Source organism: Canis aureus, chromosome 2 (assembly GCF_053574225.1).
Source record: "Canis aureus isolate CA01 chromosome 2, VMU_Caureus_v.1.0, whole genome shotgun sequence".
NCBI classification, from domain to species: domain Eukaryota; kingdom Metazoa; phylum Chordata; class Mammalia; order Carnivora; family Canidae; genus Canis; species Canis aureus.
Genome location: NC_135612.1, coordinates 14,844,039 through 14,869,848, shown reverse-complemented (window position 1 = coordinate 14,869,848; position 25,810 = coordinate 14,844,039). Strand labels below are relative to the sequence as shown.

The following is a 25,810-nucleotide window of genomic DNA, read 5'->3' as shown; positions in this document are numbered from 1 at the left end:
TCCTGCCTATCACAAAAATGACTATTGGAAGACCAACAAGGAGTCATTGCGCTCAAATGTAGCTGACTATAATACATAAGGGGGTTCTACTATTTCTATTTCATTTGCATTTAAAATGGAAAGTAGAAAAAAAAATAAAATAGAAAGTAGTGATCTGGCCCATTACTCTGCTTTCTTACTTCCCACTATTATATGCATTACTATATAATCAACTAAAGCATCTTAGAACCATCAAAGATCTCACAGTCCTTTGCAACCTATCCCAGCATTGCCTAGCCCTCTTAAAAAATATTTTTCCCCTCTGTAGTATTAATTAATTCTTAGCTCCCAGTTGAAATGCATTTAAAAAAATATAAGCCCATAATTAGGTACCAGGAATGACTAATAGTAGTAGTAATTATATAACTTTACAGTCAAGCAATGATAAACTAATCTGAGAAAATACAACTAATCTTCCTCCATGTTTGAGGCACTCCTTGATAACCTAGCATTACCAGTGGATTTCAAAATTAGATTGTACTTGGGCTCAGGTGATGAGAGAGTAGCTGTTTTTGAATCACAGTACACATTTTATTTCCTATACAGTGGCCTGATTCTTAAATTTATAATTTTGATTAACATGGATAATTCACTTTATGTCCCACAACAACCATACCAGCCAAGTGAAAAGTGAGGAATGTGTCTTTTATCTCTAGACTCCTGGTGCTTAGCACAGTGCTGGGAGACAAAGCCGGTGTCCAAGAATTTTTCTGCTGAATAGTTGTTGTTGAATGAGATAGTCAAGGAAGATGCTATTACTTCCACTGGGGAGATAGAAGGATGTACTTGAAAAAGGCTGGGAGAACAGTAACTAGAACCCAGATCTGCTGACACTTTGTTACACAGGCCCAGCTTCATGACAAGATGTAAGAAAATCATAATGGTTCAAAAGTTACCTGTTTAACTCCAATTGTGTGAGATCCAGAAAGGCCGAGCCCATAAAGTCATCCTGTAGTCCAAAATCATAGTCAAATACCTAAAAAGCCAAAGATCCAAGGCATTATTAGAAATAATTCTAGTATTAGCTTTCAATGAAGATATCTTGATTATAAAATATTGGTTGTCTATGTCACCAAAAACAATGAAATTTCTTCATATTTTAAAAAGTTACTTCTTTTGAAATGTTAGGGTCTCACAAAACATGCAAAGGAAATGACCTTTAATTTTTTACTTAAAATTGCTGTTTTATATCAAATAGAACTTTCAGGAAGATGAATAACAAAATCAAATAAAGTAAGAGTAAATATTCAAAAATCTGAGGAACATAAGCTTAGAGTACTTGCCCCATAATATTAGCATTACTAGAAGGAAAAGTAAGTTGGTATGAAATTCAACAAATATGTCTTCCATAGTAGGTTACTGGTGATGAGAATATGATTCTAATCTTTTTGCGTTTTTCAGGTCATTGAAGATAAGTTCTTTGATATTATGGGAAAACACTGCTTTAAATATACAAATAAGTAAAAATTAAGGTGTTGTTATTAAAGCATTTTGTAAAACCTTATTAGGTTATAAGTAAAATTAAGTTTTTATTATCACAAGCAAGACTAGGAAATAATATTAATTTAACTACCAGCAACAAACAGAAAGGAAAAGAGAGAATATATGTCTTCCTTCTGTCAAAATTATTTATCCAGTATCTTCTCCATGCCTTTCATGGGTCTTATTCATACTATGATGAATAAAAAAACAATCACCCTGATCTCTTGGAACCTGCATTTAGTTGCTGAGAGGGTCCATAAGAACCCAAACAAATATATACAATTCAGTGGTGAGCGCTGTGGGCACAAAGTCTAAAGGGGGTGTGCTGGGAGCTGCCGTTTTAGTTAGGGAGTCCAGGAAGTCCTCTTGGAAGAAGTATGCACATAGAGATCAGAATAACAAGGATTAAGCCAATTTGGGAAGCTCACTCCCACGCAGAAGAAACAGCAAATGATTAGCATATGCAAGGGACACCCAGAAGTCAGTGTGGTGCAAGCAGACTGAGAAAGATGGAAGTGGAAGAAGGCTGGAGACACACCTGGAGCTAGATCAGTTAGGGTCACGGCCAAAAAACTCGAGGTGAATGGGAGTTGGCTAACTTCCAATCATTTACTAATTTTCCTACTTATTCATCCCCTCTACTAATATTAACTAAATACCAGACTATATACTAGGTGTTGTGTAAGCAGTGGTGGGCAAAGCTGACACTATCAATGCCTACAGTTTAGCGAGGGAGACAGATATTAAACAAGGAAGTGCACAGGTGATATGTAATTACAAATGTTGATAAGCTGTAAAGAACAGAATATGAAAAGAATAAAAATAACAATAGAGATCCAGGAAAACTTTTTTTTTTTTTTATTGGAGTTCAATTTGCCAACATAGAGCATAACACCCAGTGCTCATCCCATCAAGTGCCCCCCTCAGTGCCTGTCACCCAGTCACCCCCAACCCCCGCCCACCTCCCTTTTCACCACCCCTTGTTCATTTCTGCGAAAACTTTTAAGTCATAAGAATGAAGATGCTACTACATAAAGTTTGGAGTTCTGCTTCCTGACCTTTTCAACTAGGAAATCTTTGTACTGCACTCTGCAGTAAATGAGCCTGAGCAAGCAAGCCAGCTCTTGAGTGGATGAACCAGGCCATCGAACTCTCCAGGACATGAGAATCCATTAGGCCGAGAGAATCCATAGTCTAGCACTCCTGTGCCCACGTAAGCACACCTGTACTCAATGGTTGGAAAGCATGAAGAAGAGGAAACAGTATGTACAGCAGCCTGAATTACTGGTTTTTCCCTGGAATAAGTATACTTTGATTTAAACAAACTTCTTATCTAAAAAAATTGATACTTAAAGAAAAAGATAAATACTTTGCTTTACCAAAGTTTTTTTTTTTTTTTTTTTTTTTTACCAAAGTATTCTTAAAATTTGAAGAGCCACAAGGGGATTTATTTTAGTGATAAGTTCCCCTCATACCGTCTAAATTATTCAGTTTACAATCATTTGATTTACCTACAACCTTTCAGGAGTACATTTGTTATAGAAAGCACAGAGCTCCTGCAATAGTCTCCTTGATCAATCACACTTCTGGGTTCTAGTCACCTGTTCAGGGGTGTATCAGAGGAGTACACTGCAACATCTCAGGCAGAGGACATGTCAGTATTTGTAAGTGGCTGCGGTGGGGCAATTTACAACATAAAATTTACACTAACAATTAAACAAATATCTCTTACACAACCTCTTCTCACTGTATCACCCTAAGGCTTAAAATCTTGGGATTCTAGTGATAATCATTGAGGACATGTGGGGTACATAGAGAGATGTGAAGTGGAGAGCTGTGAATCTAGTGAAATGTCAAGAAGAGACCACCCAACTGGGTGATGAAGTATTCGAACTCTCTTTATTCTCCTGGTAAAAGTCTTTCCTATGGTCCTAATGCTAGGTGCTTATTTTAGTTCTCTCCTATTACCTAGAAAGGGCATAAACGTGGGAAAGCATGGAACCACCAGAATCCATTCATTAATGAGATTATTAGCTATGCTACTTGGTTCCAAGCTCAATAAACTACTTTCTAGAAGGAGCACTGCTGCAGAGGGGCAGTTTTAGAGATACAGAGCATAGAGAAAAGATAAAACAGGGTAAGGTACTCTCACTGCAGTAAGAAAAAGCACAGATAACACTGATTAATGTTTATTCAGTATTTACTATCCGTTGGGCACTGTTATCTGTTAAACACATTGAGGAGACTTTTAAATTCATGTCTCACACGACTCCGAGAACAGGATGTTGTGGTGTCCATTTTTCAGATGAGGAATCCAATGCTTAAAATGTTTGTTACTTGCCCTCCAAAACTCAGGGCTTGGAAGAGGTCAGATTCAGATTCTATTGTGCAGGATGCTCTGTTCAGAACAGAATGTATTTCAGTTTAACAAAGACAGCTTGGGCACCCACCGGGAGTGAAGTCCTGCAAAATGATCATGAACCATTTAGATGGGATCCTTGCTTTCACAGAGCCTTCCTGGGAGAAGTGGAAACCTCAGGTAACATTAGATAAAACTTGCTCCAGCTCTGTAAAATCTTTCTTCATTCTCATGTGAGTTTAGAACAACAAATGTTTTATTCTAATCAACGAATTTATTTAACATCTTGATTCAATTGTCTCTCAAGAAAAATTGCATCAGGGAGTACACCAGCTAAAATGCTTTTGGATATAAGTAACAGAAAACTCAACTCCCAGGAATGGGAATTTGTTAGCTCAAATGACTGAAATGCCTATAGGTGGCTATGACTTCAGGGGAGTTTTCAATTGCCTATTCAAAAGATTCATATATCTATTCATTCAGTTACTTGAGAAATATGTGGTGAGCAACTACCATGTGCCAAATATTATTCTGGAAATAATAATTTCTGGAAATATGGTAGTGAACAGGACAAAGTCTCTGATTTCTTGGGGGTTACACATGGGTGAAGTGGATACAGACAATAAACAGATGCGTGTTAGGTAGTAATAAGTACCATGGAGAAAAATATCTCAGGGTATGGGAGTGACAGGAACTGATATTTATCTATATAAGATGTTTAGGAGAGCAATCAGAGAGAGTGGCATTTGAATAAAGAGGCTTAATGGGAATAGGATATGAAAAGGGATTCAGATCACATAATGTGACCCAAGATAAAAGATTCTACTCAAATATGTCCATGACTCGTTTTCAGTCCCAGGCAGCTTCATACAAAAATAATCAAACTCTAAATTATAGGATTGACATTGTAAGACAAAGAAAACCTAACTGTGGCCACTGCAATTGGTCATATTTAGTAGAAAAAAAGAAGTCATGTTGCATAATTGCTGGGTAGACATAGGAAACCCTGAGTCTCTCCAAGTCTCACTCACCTATAAAATGGGGATGAGGATAATTATTTGTCAGGTATTATGAGGATTACATGAGATAAAGTAGGCCTGGCACCTAACACGGTGCTCAAGAAATGATAGTTATTATGATAAGGATGTGACCACAGATTCCATCTCCAAGACTCAATAACTTCATCTGTTCTTTGCCTATAAAGCAAAAGCAAGTATGGTCACACTTTTTTTATCTCCTTGTTTTGTTTTTATTGATTTTTGTTGTTGTCTAAAATAGTTGAGGTTCTTAATTCATGCAATTAGGAAATATCACTGAACCATACAAGACATAATGTCTAAGATAATATAAATATCTAACTTTGGAATAATTTGTGGGTTTAGGGCTAGAAACATTTTCAATCCAATTACTCAGCTGTTTGCATTTAAAAGTCTTGGAAAGTGGCTCCCTACTCAGGCAGTGCATCAGAATAACTTACTGTGTTTTGAAAATACAGATTGGATTCAAACTCAGAGGTTCTGACTCAAAGCCTTTAGGGAAGAGACATTTGAACATCTAGATCCTTAAGACAAGACAAAACAAAACATAAACACAAAGCAAAACCTCCCAAAAAAGCCTTTACGGATAATTCTGATGTATAGCCAGGGTTGATGATCATTGGTATATGACACTCTTTCAGGGTCTTTAAAACCTACTGAGAAATAATTCTGCATAACACAGCAATATGGTTTTGAACCATGTTTAAGGACTTTTTTTTTGAGAGAGAGAGAGGGAGAGAGAGAGAGAGAGAGCATGTGTGAGCACAGGGGTAGCGGGAGAGGGAGAGAGAAAATCTTCGAGCAGACTCCTCATTGAGCAAGGAGCCACGCAAGGCTTGTTCTCACCACCCGGAGATCTTGGCCGGAATTGAAATCAAGAGTTGGATGCTTAACCAACTAAGCCATCCAGGTACTCCAAGGACTTTTCGATTTCAAATCTTAAGATTGGATAGATATGAGTTCCTTAAGTAATTGTCAGTTTGGGTAAAATAACAGTCTTAGAAGTTATAATCTGACTCCAAACAGAATCACCTTCCTAATTATCAAAACTTCCTACTATTTAGAAAAACATTCCATCTAATACCCAGATTTCTAGCCTACGAGATTAGGCCAAACAAGTAGTAATTGACACGCACATTTCCCCTTTCTATTACTTCTCTCTCTTCTACTGTAACTCTGGGTGTTCAGTGTTTACCTTGGATAATAGTGTTAGTGAAATGAAAATCGAGAATTTAATTAAATTCAACTGAAATGGATGCTGAATTACCCTATGCTCTAAGATGTGTGCAGGAACATCTTGTGGCAGCTTCGGTAGCTCTTGTCTCAGTTAATAGCATTGCATTTAAGGGCACTTGGGTGGCTCAGTTGGTTGAGTGTCTGCCTTCAGCTCGGGTCATGGTCCCAGGGTCTTAGGACCGAGCCCCACTTTGAGCTCCTGCTCAGCGGGGAGCCTGCTTCTCCCTGTCCTCTGCCTGCCACTGTCCTCGCTTGTACACACTTGCACTCTCTCTCTGTCAAATAAATAAATAAAATTTTCTAAAAACTCACTGTATTTAAATCTCCAGCCTCCAATACTACCTTATAAATATATTTCAAGTCCATTCCTATAGACTTGCTTTCACCTGCCCTTACTGCAAAGGCTTTTGGAGCTGAAGGAATATTCTCATTACAATTAAAATCTATTTGAATTCCAACCAATTGAAAAGTATGTTATTTATTTTGCATCTAGGTTTTTAAGATGATAGTTCCAAGACTTTTTTCAAAAAAAAAAATCTGGTTTTGCAAGAATTGGTATAAGCACTGCAACTTTCATGCAATTTTATAACCTTGGCTCAGAACTGAATTTTGTTTCCCTTGGTAATCCTTACATTGATAGAAATCAGATTACAAGGTATTCATGGACTTCTTTTTCCTTTAACTGTAGATGGGAGGGTTGTAGACAATATTTTCTAACCACCTAGTACATGGATGCCTTTTCATATCACCTGTCACTACAGAATCAGTTAGTCCTAAGAGATCTTTCAGCCAAGATTAATCTCCCAGCACGGGGGATATGGGCATCGTATCAAAATCAAGTCAGTCAATCACACAAGGCAGTATAGAGACAATGAAACTAATGCAATGTTCATGAAATTCTAGTAACTTAAAATATTTCCACCAGTGTATTTTGTTTAGGCTTCTCTGTGTGCAAGGCTAGGCAAAAAGAAGATAACATAAAAGAATGGAAAAAATGAAGCAAAAAAAAAGAGATTTTTCTCAAAAGAAGTCCTATGTATTTCTCAGAAAATGCAAATCAAATGAAAAATATGAAAGCATATTTAAAAGCATAAAGTAGTACATAAAATATTGCCATTTTATGTGTTTACACGTAGTATTTGAGAGGCCAGTGTGATTCCTGTCTAATTATTTTTCTTATGCAGAAATGTATACAAGTGACAAATATTTTACAATCCACTATGTATTTTTTTCTGTATGATAGAAGCTAAGTTGTGGCTATATTATGTCATATTTTGAAAACTCAAGGTGGTAAACAAACAAAAAACGAAAAACAACCTTTGGGGTCTCTCTCCTAGCTCCTTAGCCTCTAGTGTGGCATTAGCCCAGGCCTTTGGCCTGCATGCAGGATCACGGTCTCCATGACAGTAAAAGTAGATGTGCGTACATATTCTTGCTCTCTCAAACCACAATAAACATTTTCGCCACCATTTTTTTCTGTTTTGTTTGTTTTTGAGCCTGCTGTGATATTCCTTTTCAAATATGCATTTTGATATGTAAGGGTCTACACAGATGAATACTCATTCTGAAGCACAAGAGAATAGCAAAAGGACCTAACCAACATCTAATGTAATTTTGGGAAATTCATTTTATAACCCTTTTATCTATCTATTTGTTTATTTATTTTTTTTCAAAGGTTTATTTATTTATTCATTAGAGATGGCAGTTAGAGAGAGAGGCAGAGACACAGGCAGAGGGAAAAGAAGGCTCCTCGCAGGGAGCCCAATGCGGGACTCGATCTTGGATCCCAGGATCACGACCTGAGCTGATGGCAGGTGCCCAAATGCTGAGCCATCCAGGCGTCCCTTTGTAACACTTTTAAAGACTGGAGGGCAGCCCGGGGCGGGGGTGGGGGGGTGGGGGTGGGGCTGGGCTCAGCGTTTTAGTGCTGCCTTCTGTCCGGGGCCTGATCCCGGAGACCCATGATTGAGTCTCACGTTGGGGTCCCTGCGTGGAGCCTGCTTCTCCCTCTGCCTGTGTCTCTGCTCCTCGCCCCCTCTCTCTGTAAATGAATAAAATCTTAAAAAAATTAAATAAAAAGAAAGACTGGAGAGCCACATGGTTCTGTTGTAGAGTAGTATTCCATTAAAATAACAGATCCACAGTAAAAGTAATTACAAAGAAATTCTTTTCCTTCCATGATTTTTCTCTTATAGGACCTCAAACAAGATCCAAATGGTCCAGTGCGATCCTTACTAACACCTGCTTTCCTCTCCTGTCCATTGTCCTCATGACTGCCGTTGCTCTATCTCAAATCGCCCTAGAAATAAAATTTATTTTACGTCCCACTTTTTAAAAATTCTTTTTTCATCTTCTATCTCAGTTCTTTATTATAAAGGTATTTCCTCTTTTCTCATGCAGATATTACTTTCTCTCTGCAAGTGGTGAGCAGGGAAGAAAATCGTCTCTGACCCCAAAGATCTTCCGTTTGGTGGGAGGAGGTTTGGCTATGAATATCCCCACATAAAAAAAAAAAAAAAGAATATTCCCACATTAATAATTCTTCAGCCATCACAAATTACATATTAAAAGATAGTTCATGGGAAAAAAAATAGTTCATGGGGACGCCGGGTGGCTCAGTGGTTGAGCATCTGCCTTTGGCTCAGGTCGTGATCCTGGGGTCCTGGAGGAGTCCCACATCGGGCTCCCTGCATGGAGCCTGCTTCTCTCTCTGCCTATGTCTCTGCTTCTCTCTCTCTCTCTCTCATAAATAAATAAATAAAATCTTAAAAAAAAAGATAGTTCATGAATTCAATCTAATTGATTTTCTTTTTTTTCTAATTGATTTTCTTTAGCCAATGTCCACTTGAGACTATTTCTTATGCAAATACGGATCTATTCACAATGACTACTAGAAACTTATCAACTATGTACTTAGGAAATTCTCTTTTCATCAATCTTACAAACTGTTCTGCTTTGATTTATTTTAACACTAGTCAAGTGCAGTAGCGAGAAAGAAAGAGTAGAATAACGAGTTTGATCTGTAACTGACTGTGAACAATCCACTGAGATAACTCCCTATCTATGGACCAGCCAGTTCTGCTATGATTTGAATAAAATCTTGATTATTGGTTTTTCTTTCTGTGGAAAAGAGAAACAACTGGAGGCAATATAAATGAAAAGGTGATGGGAGGGAGGATACCTAGAGGCTGCTTAATGAGTCCTTATACGAGATTTTTGGTTCATGTACCAGTTGTGACAATACAGGGAAAAGGAGAGGACATGTGGCTATTATGGTAAAAATAGAAAAAGGTTTGGTAACTGAATGGATAGTCAGAACATAGGAGCCACAAACAGTAAATACAGAGATATGAATTAAATACAGAAAAAGTATCTAGAGATATGGATTAAAGGGAAGTTAGATAGGAAAATAAAGAATTGGGGTTTCGATGATCTTAAGTTCTTTTTTTTTTAAACTACATCAAGTGAGAAGACTTTTTTTTTCCATTTTTGGTAATATAATAGAGACAGGAAATCCACCCTTCCCCTTTTATCTTTACCCTTTTCATCTTCCAAGAAAAATGTATATTTTTTGCAGCCACTAACAGTAGAGCCCCTGATACAATTCTTGAACAGAAAGGCTGGGTTCTGTGTAACCTTTCTTTCTTGCTGGATTTCATGGAGACTTGTTTTATATATTCCCAGAATGCACTAAATCAGTTAACTGCACCAAACAGAAGACGGACTTCATAATCCTCCTAAATGTCTGACAATAGAACTGTCCTGAAGAAAAATGCTCCGGAGCTTCTCCTCCCCTCGGTCTCCTATCCGTCACACCATCAACAGATTAGAGTTGTGCATAGTAGAATTGATCTCTGGTGAAAAATCTCATCAGACAGGGAGACATGATAGAAAACCATTAAACAGGGAGTTTTATGTCATTGCATTAGGGGAAAACATAACTGGCTCACCTTTATATACAAGGGTTCCCTAAGATGTTCAACAAGAATGCAAGCTTTCTCCTCCCACACAGGATTGAGGTTCTTGTGTATTATTTTACTTCTAAAAACTTCTTTTCCTCCAATTTTAAACTTCACGTATGGATCACTTGTCCCTGTTAAAGAGATATAGATTGATTCATGTTAATCACACCATTCGCTGGGAAGCAAGAAAATAGCTCATTGAAACATTAGGAAGTATTTAAAGGAATCAAAGTTAAATAAACCTTATCACAGGGGAAAATAAAAATTAAATATTTTTTCCTAAATTTTTCCTTAACCTTCAAAGTGACAGTAAATAATAATTATTATATAAAGTTATATATTTTTTATTATATATAATAAGATAATAGTTTTATCTTCTCATATTAGTATTATACTCCTGTCCTGGTATTTAAAAACCTCTATTGCATGCTGCATATGTAAATTTAATTCATATTATAAATGATAGAAATTAATCTGACATTTCTCTTGGTGTCATCTGGTCAACTATAAAAAAGATGATCCATGATTCTCAACTTGCTTAACTTGTTTTAGACTTACATATGCTGTAATTTTAGACTATGTGTGATGGGCCTAAGGAAAGAGGAGTCTTAAATTCAGTTTTAATTTCATCTGTGGTCCCATATTCTCAGAAGTTGCAATTTTAGAACTTGAGGAAAGGATATGGAGGTCTCAGAGGAAGGCATGGGGGGAAGGGGACAACTGTTTACTAAGTAATCTGCAAACTTCATGTTATCCCTTCATACCTCCCAAGGTCCCTATGATCATAAAGAAACTTAGAGCTCTCAAGTAAGTTGCTCATGGATACACAGCTAGCAGGAGATGCAGTTAAAACTCTAACCAACCTTGTTGGACTCTAACACCTGTGCTTTTTCTTCTACACCTGTGAGGGGAAGGGCTTTGACTTATTTCCATATATATCGTGCCATTTCTCATTGTGAGCGATGAATGAGGCAAATTGATCTAATGAGTCTATGCTATTATTAAGGATTCCTAGAGACGGTGGATCAGAGACATTCCCAAGTAAATCATCCCAGTGTGACAATCTTCATCCCCAGGAAACAATTTTTTATACGAGGCCAGAATCTTATAAGATTTTGTTGGGGTGCATGAGTGGCTCAGTCAGTTAAGCATCTGCCTTTGGCTGAGGTCATGGTCCCAGGGTCCTAAGATGGAGCCCCATATTGGGCTTCTGGCTCAGTGGGGAGCCTGCTTGTCCTCTAGGCCCTGCTCGTACTCTCTCTCTCTCTGTAAAATAAAAAATAAAATCTTAAAAAAAGATTTTGTTTAATTCTTTCTATAAATTGAATAACTTCAGTTTAGACTGTAGTTCATAACTACGGTCTCTATGATTTAAAGAAGAATGTGAGTGGGGGTCTGTAAACTGGAAAGCACGATATAAATGTTAGAAATTACAATCATGATGCTGATATCCTGAAGCTTGCTATCTGTATCACAACTCAACTCCACTCACTGCAGTGACACATAAATATCAATACTAAATATAAGGACTGCCTTATAGGGTTTGGTTTTTCTTATTTAATCATTTGGGGGCTTTCTTAAAACCCTCCACACTTCTGAAATAAATATAATACCTTGCTTTTTGTATGTCTAGACCTGGGTATAGTAAAATAATGATCCAAATTTTTTATTGTGAAACTCCCATTTTGACCGTTTGCTTCTATCATAATGGTACAAACTTTAAAAATATTTATAAATATAAATACAGACTATTATATGGTTGCCCATTATAATGCATTCTTTTGGGGAGTCGATGCAACCCAACTGTTTAAAATTGCTATTTTTAACACAGTGGTTCCCAACTATGGGCTGAGGACCCTGGGAACTTGGGAGTTTTACAGTACATACTGGGAAGTTATTAAAATCCACATACCCATTTGAAATTTCTCAGTCGTGCCCTAGATCAAGTTATTGTCTTTGATTTTGAAATTCATCTATGTAACTATTACCACCTGTTAAAATAGAATAAGCTCCGTAATATCAGAGCCATTTGGAACACTTCTGTTTTTTTTCAAAATCTCCAGCACTTAGTATAGAATCAGAAATATTGTTGGTCCTCAATAAACATGTGGTGAATAACTGAATGAATTAATGTCATGGTTGGTAGACTTCTGTTCCTGGTGACTTTTGCAACCTCCATTTGGATATCTACTAGATCTTCCAAAGTCCAAAATGTCCAAAACTTAAGTCTTGATCCTCTCTCCCGCTATGCCTGCTCCTCCCTCAGGCTTTGTCAGGTCAGTCATCATCTGACAGCTGCTCACACAAGACACCTGGAAATTGTTCTCAGTACCTCCTTCTTCTCCATGCTTTGCATCTAGGACACCACCAAGTCCAATAAATTCCAAAATACACCCTCTCTCTATCTTCTCTGCCTCCAATCTAGTTAAGTTACCAGGATTTCTTTGTTGTACCACTATAATAATAGCCTCCCAGTTGGGCTCTCCACATCTTCCGTGACCCCCTCCAAGCAGGCAGATTGACCTTTGAAAAATGCAAATTTAACCTTCCCCCTTCTTGGCTTAAAACATCTCAACAGCTTTCAACTACATTTACAATAAAATCCAAAATCTGTAACATGGTCTATAGGACTCTCCATTTCTCAACTCCATTTTTTGGCCCCTTAGTGTGTTCCAGCTATCTTGTTACAGGAAGTTATTTCCTGCTTCCAATAGTTGCATATTCTAGCTGGCTTCTCTGCTTGAAAAGTCCCTCCCACCCATTCTCATCCACGTTCGCCTGGCTGACATCTTATTATCCTCCTGGTCTTAGTTTAAATATAATTTGCTCAGGGATGCCTTTCTCAACCTCTCAATTTAAATGAGGTCTCATTATTATTTTCTCTTGGCATTTGCTCTTTGCTTAGTAGCACTGATCATTATGCTTCTTATAGGTTAATTTGTATGTCCACTTGTTTATTGTGTAAATTTTCCCACTGGCTGTGACCTCTATTAAGGCCAAGACCCTTCCCCAACAGGTGGCGCAGTCTGGAGTGGAGGAGGCACTCAGTAAGTATTTGTTAAATAGATGAGTAAATGAATGACTACAGAGTTTACAGTGTACAGAGTACTAGTAAATGCATCCTTTCAGATGTTAAAAGCATACATGATCAACCTGCATTGAAGATGAGAAAAAAATCTCAGATTCAGTGTAATTTGCCCCAAATCACAGGACAGGTAAGCCAGGAAGTAACGGGACAAAAGGAAACTCAGACTTTCAGACACCAGACACAATGTTCCTTCTACTTAGCTGTTAGTAAACTCGAACATCCATATTTTCCTGCTTTTACTCTAAAATACCATCAGAGAATCACTGTAAAGATGTTGAATAATCAGTAGATACTATAAATAATATTAATAATGACAAGTAGCCTCCTCTGGTCTATAGAACGCTCACATTCATTATTTGTTTAACCTCCCTGTGTCTCTGGGAGTCTACTACTGTCTCCATTTTACAGGTGAGAAAACCAGGAAGGTTAAGTGCCTTATTCCAAGTCAGATGAGAATTCCCATCTGGAGACCAGTCTGGTTAGTACTTTTTTTGGCATATCATCACAAAATACTCATTTAAGGATGTAACAATGCTCTATTTCTTTTGTTTCAAAAGAAAAACTCTTACAAGAAAAGTGATTTCAAGAAACTTGGTCTTGTGTTTCTAAATCGTATCTTGCTCAGGAATGCCTGGTGGTTTAGTTAGTTAAGCGTCTGACTTTGACTCAGATCATGATCCCAGGGTCCTGGGACCGAGCCCCGCATCAGGCTCCCTGCTCAGATGGATGTTTGTTCCTCCCTCTGCCTTTCCCTCCCAGCCCAGCTTGTGCACATGCTCTCTCACTCTCTCTCTCTTAAAAAAATAAAATCTTAAAAAAAGTGTCTCATTCCATTTATTTTATTTTTTAATTTTCAATAATAAATTTATTTTTTATTGGTGTTCAATTTGCCAACATACAGAATAACACCCAGTGCTCATCCCATCAAGTGCCCCCCTCAGTGCCCGTCACCCAGTCAACCCCCCCCCCCACCCTCCTCCCCTTCCGCCACCCCTAGTTCGTTTCCCAGAGTTAGGAGTCTTCCATGTTCTGTCTCCCTTTCTGATATTTCCCACTTATTTTTTCTCCTTTCCCCTTTATTCCCTTTCACTATTATTTATATTCCCCAAATGAATGAGACCATATAATGTTTGTCCTTCTCCGATTGACTCATTTCACTCATTCCATTTAGTTTAATTATTCTGTTAAAGGACAAAAACTTCTAGTAATTCAGCATAGAAGCCCATACACATAAAAGTAAATCCTCTTGAGAAGCAATCTGTTTCTTGCTCCTTCCCAGAAACATTTTCTTCACCTGATGTATAAGCGAACTGTTAAAATCCCCTCAGAATTAGACAGTTCCTAGATTCCTGGTGGGTGCCCCTAAGGGCTCAATAGTAGAACTTAAATCACAAAAGGAAATCTAGATCGCTCAAGCTAACATGTGCTGAACATTTACTATATCGGATATTACATACCACCTAACAAGCAGGAGAGATGACTTCTGGTACTATCTTGAGGTTACAGCTGAAGAATCTACAGCATGCAACAGGTGGCTAAATTTTCCAAGGTCACACAGTGAGGATGCTGGGGCTTGAACTAATTGCTACACTAGGCCACCTCCAAACACAACATTTTTCATGTATAGTGTCATATCTATGATGTCACTTGAGGCAGTAAATTTCCAATGGCCTGAGTATGTTAACAATCCAGCTAGGAAGAGTTAGTCTAGAGGTTAAGTTAGGGGTTAGCACAAATATCACAAGGGTTGGTATAGGAGAGTGAAGCCGTGTTTAGGGATACTGGAAATATGTTAGGATGGTGAAATATTTCATAAACATGTGGCTTTGACCAGGGTGACCTGGACTGGAGAGAGTAAATATGTTAGCAAATTTCACTGTTGAAAGTACATAAAATGCACACTCATGATGAACCAGTCATCTGACTTTCTCTTTTTTTTTTTTTTTTTTTTTGACTCTACAGGGTGAGATTTGTTGCATTTCTCACTTTCTAACCATCACTTAAAGGCCTCTGATGCTACAATTAAAATTTAATATTTTTTTAAGAGTCAAGTTTCTTTAAGGAATTTCTTTTTTTTTATTTTTTATTTTTAAATATTTTATTTATTCATTTATGAGAGACACAGAGAGAGAGAGGCAGAGACACAGGCAGAGGGAGAAGTAGGCTCCATGCAGGGAGCCTGATGTGGGACTCAATTCCAAGTCTCCAGGATCATGCCCTAGACTGAAGGTGGTGCTAAACCACTGAGCCACTGGGGCGGCCCTCTTTAAGGAATTTCTTTTGTTTTCGAGTTCTTAATTTAGAGGACCTTTGTGACTTAGATAGAGTCCTTAATAGTTCAAGATCTTTACCTTGTGATACCAACACAGGGGACTAGAGATATTATTTTGTTAATTTAGGTTCAGTAAAAGATTTGTATCTAACACTCTTTCAAAAATATTAAATAATAAAATTTAAAAAATGTATTGACCATACCTGTAACAGCGCATATATATATATCATTTTACATGAATGGAATACAATATTATTGACTCAAACACACTTTGTACTCAATAACTGGTACATTAATTAACTTCTGAAAAGCCTGGATTTTCATATCAGTTGATTTAAACGTACATTACCATAAATAACAGAATATTATCCAATTGGATAAATATATCAACACTAATTTACCTAGAATTATGACTTAATTAAACAGGTCACTTACATTTTACAAGCACAATTAAGGCTGTAATGAGTACCCTTGAGTCTACACCCATCTTTGAAGACTTCCTATTACACCTTCCTGGTAAATTTCTGAAAATAAAATTGTTAGTCGAAAAGTGCTACTTTCCATCTGATACATATTTTCCACTCTCTCCTAGAAAAATGATAACACACTCCAGTCTATTTTGACTTCATTTGATAAGTTTTAATTGTTTCAACATCTCAGAAAAGGAGATTATTTTTGCAAGGCTACCCATTTACACAGTCAATGGGTACGATCTTTAATCCAATTTCACTGAATTTTCCAAGTTTGTTCTCATATCTAACACTCTTATCTTCTATGTCTGAAAGTGTTTTTCTAACTTTATTTTAGCAAGTAATGACTTATTGTTCAATGATATGTATTACATGCTTTTTAAAATGGAATTCTGTGGCTGAGAACAGTATGGTACTGGCACAAAAACAGATACATAGATCAATGGAACAGAATAGAGAACCAAGAAATGGACCCTCAACTCTATGGTCAACTAATCTTTGACAAAGAAGGAAAGAATATCCACTGGAAAAAAGACATTCTCTTCAACAAATGGTGTTGGGAAAATTGGACAGCCACATGAAGATAAATGAAATTGGACCACTTTCTTACACCGTACACAAAAATAAACTCAGAATGGATGAAAGACCTAAATGTGATTAGGAATCCATCAAATCCTAGAGAAGAACACAGATAGCAATTTCTGTGACCTCAGCCACAGCAATTTCTTGTTAGACACATCTCCAAAGGCAAGAGAAACAAAAGCAAAAATGCACTACTAGGACTTCATCAAGCTAAAAAGCTTTTGAACAGCAAAGGGAACAATCAACCAAGCTAAAAGGCAACCTATGGAATGGGAGCAGATATTTGCAAATGTCTTATTAGAAAAAGGACTAGTATCCCAAGTCTATAAAGAACCTATCAAACACAACACCAAAAAACCCAAAAAATCTAGTCAAGAAATGGGCAGAAGACATGAACAGACATATCTCCAAAGAAGACATACAAATGGCTAACAGGCACAGGAAAAAATGTTCAATATTACTCCACATCAGGGAAATACAAATCAAAACCACAATGAGACTCCATGCGAGATCGAGTCCCGCATCCGGCTCCCTGCATGGAGCCTGCTTCTCCCTCTGCCTGTGTCTCTGCCTCTCTCTCTCTCTCTCTCTGTGTCATGAATAAATAAATAAAATCTTAAAAATCTAAAAAAAAAAAAAAAAACCTCACACCTGCCAGAATGGCTAAAATGAACAACTCAGGAAGCAAAGGATGTTGGTGAGGTTGTGGGCAAAAGGGAACCCTCTTACACTGGGTGAGGTAAATGTAAACCGGTGAAGCCATTCTGGAAAATGGTAGGTTCCTCAAAAAGTTAAAAATAGAGCTACCCTGTGACCCAGCAATTGCACTAGTATTTAATCAAAGAACACAAATACAGTGATTCAAAGGGGCACATGCACCCCAATGTTTATAGCAGTGATGTCCACAATAGCCAAATTATGGAAAGAGCCTAGATGTCCATCCACAGGTGAATGGGTGAAGTGGATGTAGTACACACACACACACACACACACACACACACACACCAGAATATTTCTCAACTATCAAAAAAGGATGAAATTTGACATTTGCAATGATGTGAATGGAGCTCATGAAGAGAAACAAGTCAAAAAAATACAAATACTATATGATTACATTCATTTGTGGAGTTTAAGAAACGAAACAGATGAACATGGGGGAAGGGAAGGAAAAATAAGATAAGATGAAAATAGGGAAGCAAATCATAAGAGATGCTGAACTCTAGGAACAAACTGAGGGTTGCTGGAGGGGAGATGGGTGGGAGGAAGGGGTAACTGGCTGATGGGCATTAAAGAGGGCATTGGATATAATGAGCACTGGATGTTATATGCAACTGAGGAGTCACTGAATTTTACCCCTTAAACTAATAGTACACTGTATGTTAAATAAGTTGAGTTTAAATAAAGAATTTTTTAAAAAGGAATCCTGTGGCCAAGCATATATAGAAAAAGCTGGTTTAGAACAAAATTAGATTCATTCTCTATCACCTTTAAATAAGCGAATGTGCACTATGACTCTCCAAGAAGGGGTATGACATGCAGCATTTTCCAGGCTTCTTTGAGCATGGGGCTTATTTTTCTTGAGTGCATTTTTCTATCCTTTTCTTTTTTCTTAGAGAGAGAGAGAGAGAGTGCCTGCATGTGTGCACATGCCCATGAGGGAACCTGGCAGAGAAGGGCAGAGGGAAAGAGAATTTTCAAGTAGACTCGTGGACTCCAAGGTGGGCTAGATCTCAGGAGCCAGAGACCATGACCTGAGCCGCAATCAAGAGTGAGATGCTTAACTGACTGAGCCACCGAGGCACCCCTCTTGAGTGCATTTTTTTTTAAAGATTTTATTTATTTATTTATGAGACACACACACACACACACACACACACACACACACACACAGAGGGGAAAGCAGGCTCCATGTAGGGAGCCCGACGCGGGACTCGATCCCAGGTCTCCAGGATCACACCCTGGGCAGAAGGCAGGGCTAAACCGCTGGGCCACCCAGGCTGCCCTGAGTGCATCTTTCAGACTCAGCCTCCCTCATCTCTCTTTGGGAAATGCTATCTTATTATATTTCATAGATAAGGGATTTTCTCACATGTCTTGGAATTTCTTTTATTGTAATATTTTCAGTGAACTAAAATAATTTTATTATAGTAATACCCCCAAGACCCTAACATGTGGTAAATATTTAGAAATACATATATATCTATACATATATATAAACTTAGTTTATTGGTTCAAAAAAAAAAAAAACCACCTCAATTCGTTGTGTTGCTTTGCTGCAATATTACATTCAGCCACAAGATGGCACTAACACTTATCAAATTGTTCTGAGGCCTGTGGTTGACTCAAAATTAAGGCCTTTCTACTGTGCACTTTGTGGTTTTCAAGCATTTTCCAGCAACTTGTGCTTTGCTATTATTAGCTGAGCCATGACTCTCATTAAAACACTTTCTATGGAGCTAATGAAAGGAAAACAGGGCAAATAAGTATGGGAGAAGAAACTAGGATGTGTTAGCCCTAAAATAAAACTCAGGTTTTAGTGTTACTAAAGTCATATTCAAAAGCAACCTTCCTGACACATGCCTTTTATTAGACAGCATTAACTTCAGAATTTATTTTTCAACATTAATCCTTTTATTTTATAATTGTAAATTCAACGCTTTAAAAATCCTAGAGTATTCCAGACCTAGGGATTATTATTTCCGAACCTTAGGATCAAACGGTTTCAAAAGGAAGAATTAGATGGTATGTAAAAATGTTTTCTCACATGATAAAGGAATACTTTTCCCCAGTGCTATTTTCTTTCTTTTTTCTTTCTTAATTTCCTTCCTTCCTTCTTTCTTTCTTTCTTCCTTCCTTCCTTCCTTCCTTCCTTCCTTCCTTCCTTCCTTCCTTCCTTCCTTCCTTCCTTCTCTTTCTGTATGGAGTCAGGTACCTGATGAGCGCTTCACCATTTTCTGTGATTGTTTAGCCTTTTAATGTAATTTAAGTCTAACAGAAAATTTTGAAGGGGTCTACTTTTATGCCAAATAAACACAACATATGCAAGATGGCAGCCTCTCTTCCCTTAAAATAGTATTAAAGATATTTCAATGGAAATACTGATTTTCCTCTTCAGAATAAATGAGCCTCCTGGTTAATGAGTTTAAATCAATTTTACCCCAAACCTAGTACCTAAAGAAACAGAAACAGCTGCTCCTGTTCTGGAGACCTATAGTCATTCAATAATGCTAACCCCTAATCACAACTGATGCCAAATGGAAACTCAGTCTCTTACTGGAAGTAGGGAAAGAGAAGGAGGAGGGGGAAAAAGAGAAAGACCAGTGAAAGAAGACAATAGAGCAAGGTAAATATAAATATTGAGTGTGGATTGTTAAAAGCAATTCAAATTTCAGCTGGACTTTCCTGAAGGTACTGGTTTTTCCACAAATACTTAAAGTTAGCTATCTGCTGCCAAATACAACAAAGAAAGTATGTTTGTATAATAATGTCCTTCACACTTGAAAGACACCTGTAAAAGCAATGTTCAAAGCATAATCAGAGCAATAGGTTATGGCTTTATATATATTTATTTTTTACTAATGATTTAAAAATCTTCAAAATAGAGATGTTATTTATATATCAAACTTATTTCCAGGGCACCTGGCTGGCTCAGTGGTTGAGCATCTGCCTTTGGCTCAGGTCATGATCCCAAGTTCCTGGGATGGAGTCCCACAGTGGGGCTCCCCCCAGGGAGCCTGCTTCTCCCTCTGCCACGTCTCTGCCTATCTCTCTGTGAGGTCCCAGATCACTGTGTGGAGGGGAGCCATCTGCCAACCAGAAGCACGTGTCCTGGACTATTTGGGCAAGGAATAAGCTTCTATTACATTTGAGCCACTAAATATTTGAAGGGCATGCTTATAACAGCAGTTCAGCCTATCTTAACCAATACAGATTCCTGCATCTCGTGAATTCCAATGATTACAATTCCACTTAACAACCACAGTGTAGCCTGTCCCACTAATGCTCCTAAGCCCTCCAATTCTAATTCCTAAAATATCTCTTGAAATCATTTCTGCCAGCTATTCCCTATCTAGATTATTCCAAGACCATTCTGCGTCTCCCTGCTTCCCTTCAAACCTCTTCCCCAAATGCTGCCCCCAGAGTTCCCTCTGTCATACACACATCAGACCACTTGATTCATCTGAGACTACATGTCTCAGATCAATTTTACTCCATCTTCCCCACCCACAAGCACTGCTGTGGGCATCCCAGGCCCTAGAACTCAGGCTCAGGCTCAGTTCTCAAAGCTTCTCTTGTCCAGGGGATTGTGCATAAACTGGGTATATTTTTATTATTTTATATTTTTACTGTGGGGCCTTCTGGTCCTAATTTGGCTTCCATTTCTTTCATATTTGTTTTAGTAATGGAGTACAGGTGATCACCTCATTAGAAAATTTCTTATCCTCCAATCAATAGGTGTGGCCACATGGTCAGTCCTTGTTGGTAAATGTGAGCAGAAGTGACATACACAGGTTCTAGATCTTCTGGTAAAAAGTAGAGCAGCTGGGGATCCCTGGGTGGCTCAGCAGTTTGGCGCCTGCCTTTGGCCCAGGGGGCGATCCTGGAGTCCCAGGATCGAGTCCTGCGTCGGGCTCCCTGCATGGAGCCTGCTTCTCCCTCTGCCTGTGTCTCTGCCTCTCTTTCTCTCTGTGTCTCTCATGAATAAATAAATTAAAAATCTTAAAAAAAAAAAAGTGGAACAGTTGCTTTGAATCAGAGGAGGAAGCACGAGGTGACGCAGTCATAGCGCCTTCATCAGCCTGTCATCTCTCCTTTTTGGGCACAGTGTAAGACAACACATCTTTTTGAAGCCACTGTACCTACAGCTCTCTTTTTACCAGAAGCTTGGCTTGCACTCTTAGAGAACCTTCCAAATAGATTTTGCCTCTAGACTATGTTTCTTATTAGAATGATGTATTTGACTTTACACAGCTCATCGATCTTGTTTGAGTTCCATTCAATCCATTTCATATGATCAGGTGATATGAACTAGCATTTCCCAGAGCTGGGCCATTCCTGAGCATTGGGACTTCTCACTTACAAACTAGAAGATAAAATCCAGTCAAGAAAAGAAAAATGGTAGAAGTGGGAAGGAACTAACTTTCCTGAATACCTACTACGTCCCTGGGGCTTTTCACACATTATTTCATTTAGTTATAACTATGTAACTATATAACATTTAGTTTTAACTATATAATATTTCATTTAGTTAGAACTATAGCCCTGTGAGGTGAGTTAAACCAGCACATAGGAGGCATCCAAAAGATGTTTGCTGAATAAATTAATGAACGATACTCTTAGTATCTGATAGATGAGTAAGCTGGTTCAGAGACATTAGGCTGCTTGACTTGGTTATGGGATCTATTTGATTCTAGATTCCAAATGCACTCCATACTGCATGATGCCTACCTACTGTAAGCTTTTCCCATCAACTGACATGTCCCACCGATTGCAAGCTCAGCCCTCCCATATGGACCCTCATCAGAGACCGGATTCTATACTAGGAAGCCATAGATCTCATGGAACTTGGCGATCTTTAATTCTAAACCATAATCATGGCAGAGTAGTGTTAGACAAGCATGGATGAATATGACTGGGGAGCTGATTCACTTAGTGTCCTTTGCCTCTGTCTGGCAGAAAATCTCATGAGGACCAGGATACTTCTGCATCCCAGAACCTACTGTGTGAAGCAGGTGCTCAATTGATCAATAAATATTTGTTGATTTGCATGAATAACATACATTACCATTAACATACTGGCTTTGCTAAGCTGGAAAAACTTATTTGGATGCCTACAAGTGGGGTTGCAAAGAAGGAAATTGTTCAATGGTGATCCACAGAAAAATATAATTTAAAAGTATAAAATTATTTAATGTATTTTGAAGGAGATGAAAGTTTATTTTCACTCCATGCACAACAGAGGTGGTTTGGTGCCATGTAGGGTGATGGTGAACAGTCTGATCTCTAAGAACAGTTTGATCTCTAAGCCTGGGTTCTAATGTCAGCTCTAGCACTTCCTAGCTGTGTGAATTGCAAAAAGTCACTTAGATGAAAATGAAGGTGGTATAGAACCTCATGAAGGTCGTTGTGAGAGTTTAATTACTTAATTCATGTAAAGTACTTAGCACAGGTACTGGCACAAACTAAATATCCAATAACAATTAGCAATTAATCTTATTCAACATGGAGACAAAGTAATATAATTACATCACAATTTGAAAACTTGAATATAACAAAATTGAAATAAAGAACTACAAACATATCAAAATGGGTATCAAATCTCTGATTTCCCGTGTTGAATAATTCATTTCAGTTGACAAAACAGTTACAATTTAGCTACTTTCCTCAATCATTTAAGAATATATAAACACACAGCAGAAAAGTAATGAATATTTTCCAAGGATTTCTTTTTCCTAGTTATGTAGAGATAGCAACTCTGTTGGATTCATTAAAAATAAAAAATAGCCTAGAAATAATTATAAACATTGCATGAATAAACATAAGTATAAGGAAGTATCATAAAATATGACATTAAAATAATTGGAGCTGGAACACCTGGGTGGCTCAGCGGTTGAGCGTCTGCCTTAGGCTCGGGGCGTGATTCCAGAGTCCCAGGATCAAGTCCCACATCAAGTTCCCTGCATGGAGCCTGTTCTCCCTCTGCCTATGTCTCTGCCTTTCTCTGTGTCTCTCATGAATAAATAAATCTTTAAAATTAAAATAAAATAACTGGAGCCCATAGTACATATCCACTAAAAAGAGTTCTTACATCCCTAAGAATAAAACAAAATCTTCTTCATCAATCAAAACTATAAGTAATAACAATGAAAATAGTTTTATGACTCTTGTTGATTGATTACCATCATTAACTGAACCAATTTCAAGACGACTATATTGCAATATGATTAAAATGCATCACAGATGCATGGTCATGGAGTTATACATTCCTTGGCATATTCACAAATTCAATTTGAGAAAAAAGAAAAGTCAGTGGTCTCCTATTTGTCTCCCTGCTTCTCACTGATTTCAGAATACAGTTAAAACTCCTTGGCAGGTCACACAAATGTTCCTCTGCAAATTTCTCCTGTTTTGTCTGATCCCTAGTCTGCAGAACAACTTGCAGCACCTCAAATTCACAGCTTCTGTCCCATGCCCATGCCCCTCCTCTTCCCTTTCCCTTTGCTTTGAACTTGACAGTCTCCACCATCCTCAGTCCTCTTCTGGTATCAAATGTGAGTTTCCCTCATGTGCAGAAATCTTGCCTGCCATCCTACAGACACTATTTGACTCTTCTTTTATGCTCCCCAATATCCTCTGCAACAGCATTTGTCACAGTGAAGACTTGTTTACTTTTATCACTGGTGTCTGGCACAACTCCTGGGTTATGATATGCGATCAAGAAATGTTGGTTGACTGACAACACTCATGTTACCTCAATAAAGGAATGTCTGTCCCATGTCAAAATAACACAAAAACTAGCAAGGGAACCAGTATGTAAGTTGTATGACCTGTATTTCCTGCTCTCCCCCTCCCTCCTTGTTCACTAGGATCCTAAAAAGCTCACTCGGATTTTATTCTCAAGTAATGAATCAGAACTATGAGAAGTTTAATATCAAAATAGCATCGTACACCCCTTCTACAACAGCAAGAATTTTGCCATTGCCACTTTCCCAAACTATGGCCATTGACATTCACTCCAATTCCTAAAAATGGTCAGGCTGTCCTAGTTTTGCACAAGGCTTTTAGACAATATTGCTTTAGTAGCAATCTGCTTAGAGAGTTTATTGATTTGATAGATTGACGGATTTGGATTTATTCAGAAAAATCCACTAGAAATCATACCAGAATAAAGGTGAATGAATATTCTTGTGACATATGTCTTCTGTTATTATGTCAAAAGTCCAAAACATAGATATACTAACCATACAGTAAACAGTGCCACATTTTCATGTGAAATGCTTAGAAGAAAGGTTATTTTTCTTTGTACAGAGAAATTATGGCTGACATTGCTACCTTTCACTGACATCTGTGTTTTCCTCTTCTTTACAGGTATGCAGCTAAACTACATTTTCTACTTTTTTTTATTTAGGTGGGGCCATGTGACTAAGGACTTGGTTCTAGACAAGGAAATATGAACTGAAGTTGTAGCCTAGCCTATGACATCTTCCCATATGCAATCTTCTCTCTTTTTTCCCAGCACTGAGAGAACAGGACCATAGGAGAGATGGGGGCAGGACCACAGGATAGAAGGAGTCTGGAGTTCCTGAATGAAACAGAAGCATTAACACCAGCTATAATGGACTTTGAAGTGATAAATACATTTTTATTTTGTTAAACCACTGAGATTTGGGTGTTCATCTTTTACAGGTCCTAATACTACTTACCTTAACTACAATAAAAATTGATTTCAAGAATGGATGCTGTCATTTAAAAACAATTCCTAAGATATGTAACATTGACTTAGTGGTTAGGGAGCGGGCCACAAGGTAACACTGAAGAGCTGGAGAGTCTTGTTAGGCCACTGTCAACATTTGTTAAAACTGCTCCTGTGATAACCTGCAAGGCAAACTACCTGCTATCAAACCTAAGCTTGAGGAGACATCGTTAGAAAGAGCCAGAATGAAGGTGTCTATTTCCTACAATTGATTGCCTTTAGTAAGTAATCATAAGAGATGAATTCGGATGAAAATAGGCTGATTTGTAAGTAGAAGTGAAAGGAAGTATAGAGAATAATTGAAAAAGCTGTTTTTAGGCCCCTAAATAATAGAAAATAATATTGAAAAAAACAAAAAACCTTTTGAACAACAAAAGTTCATTAAGACAGCCTAAAGGCAAATGTCAGATTGGTCTCCCCACGTAAGCACCACAGCCGTTAAAGTCATGCTAAAAGAGAGAAGCAAAAAGAAATCATGCTCGAGGAGTCTAAGAATGAACACTGGGTATGGTTGTTGGCACCTGGAAGACTCCTAGGTTTCTTTCTTTCTTTCTTTTTTTAAGATTTTATTTATTTATTCATGAAAGACACAGAGAGAGAGAGGCAGAGACACAGGCAGAGGAAAAAGCAGGCCTCATGCAGGGAGCCGACGTGGGACTCAATCCTGGGACCCCAGGATCAGGTCCTGGGCCAAAGGCAGCGCTAAACCACTGAGCCACCCGGGCTGCCCGACTCCTAGGTTTCTGAGAGAAAGAATGCAGCTGGTTGAGATATGCGATCTCGTCCCAGCAGGAAGCAGGATATCAATCT

The 25,810-nt window shown here is 38.0% G+C and overlaps 1 protein-coding gene across 18 annotated transcripts in view; it reads right to left on the bottom strand.

Annotated features, from left to right (window-relative positions):
• The window catches only part of MCTP1 (multiple C2 and transmembrane domain containing 1), a 536,343-nt gene that overhangs the window by 233,617 nt on the left and 276,916 nt on the right, over window positions 1-25,810 (bottom strand). For all 18 annotated transcript variants that reach the window (XM_077864453.1, XM_077864460.1, XM_077864400.1 and 15 more), the window contains 2 exons: window positions 10,104-10,246; window positions 936-1,015 (listed from right to left, as the gene is read on the bottom strand). In XM_077864453.1, coding sequence (XP_077720579.1) covers window positions 936-1,015; window positions 10,104-10,246 — 223 coding nt within the window. The remainder of the gene's footprint in view (window positions 1-935; window positions 1,016-10,103; window positions 10,247-25,810) is intronic.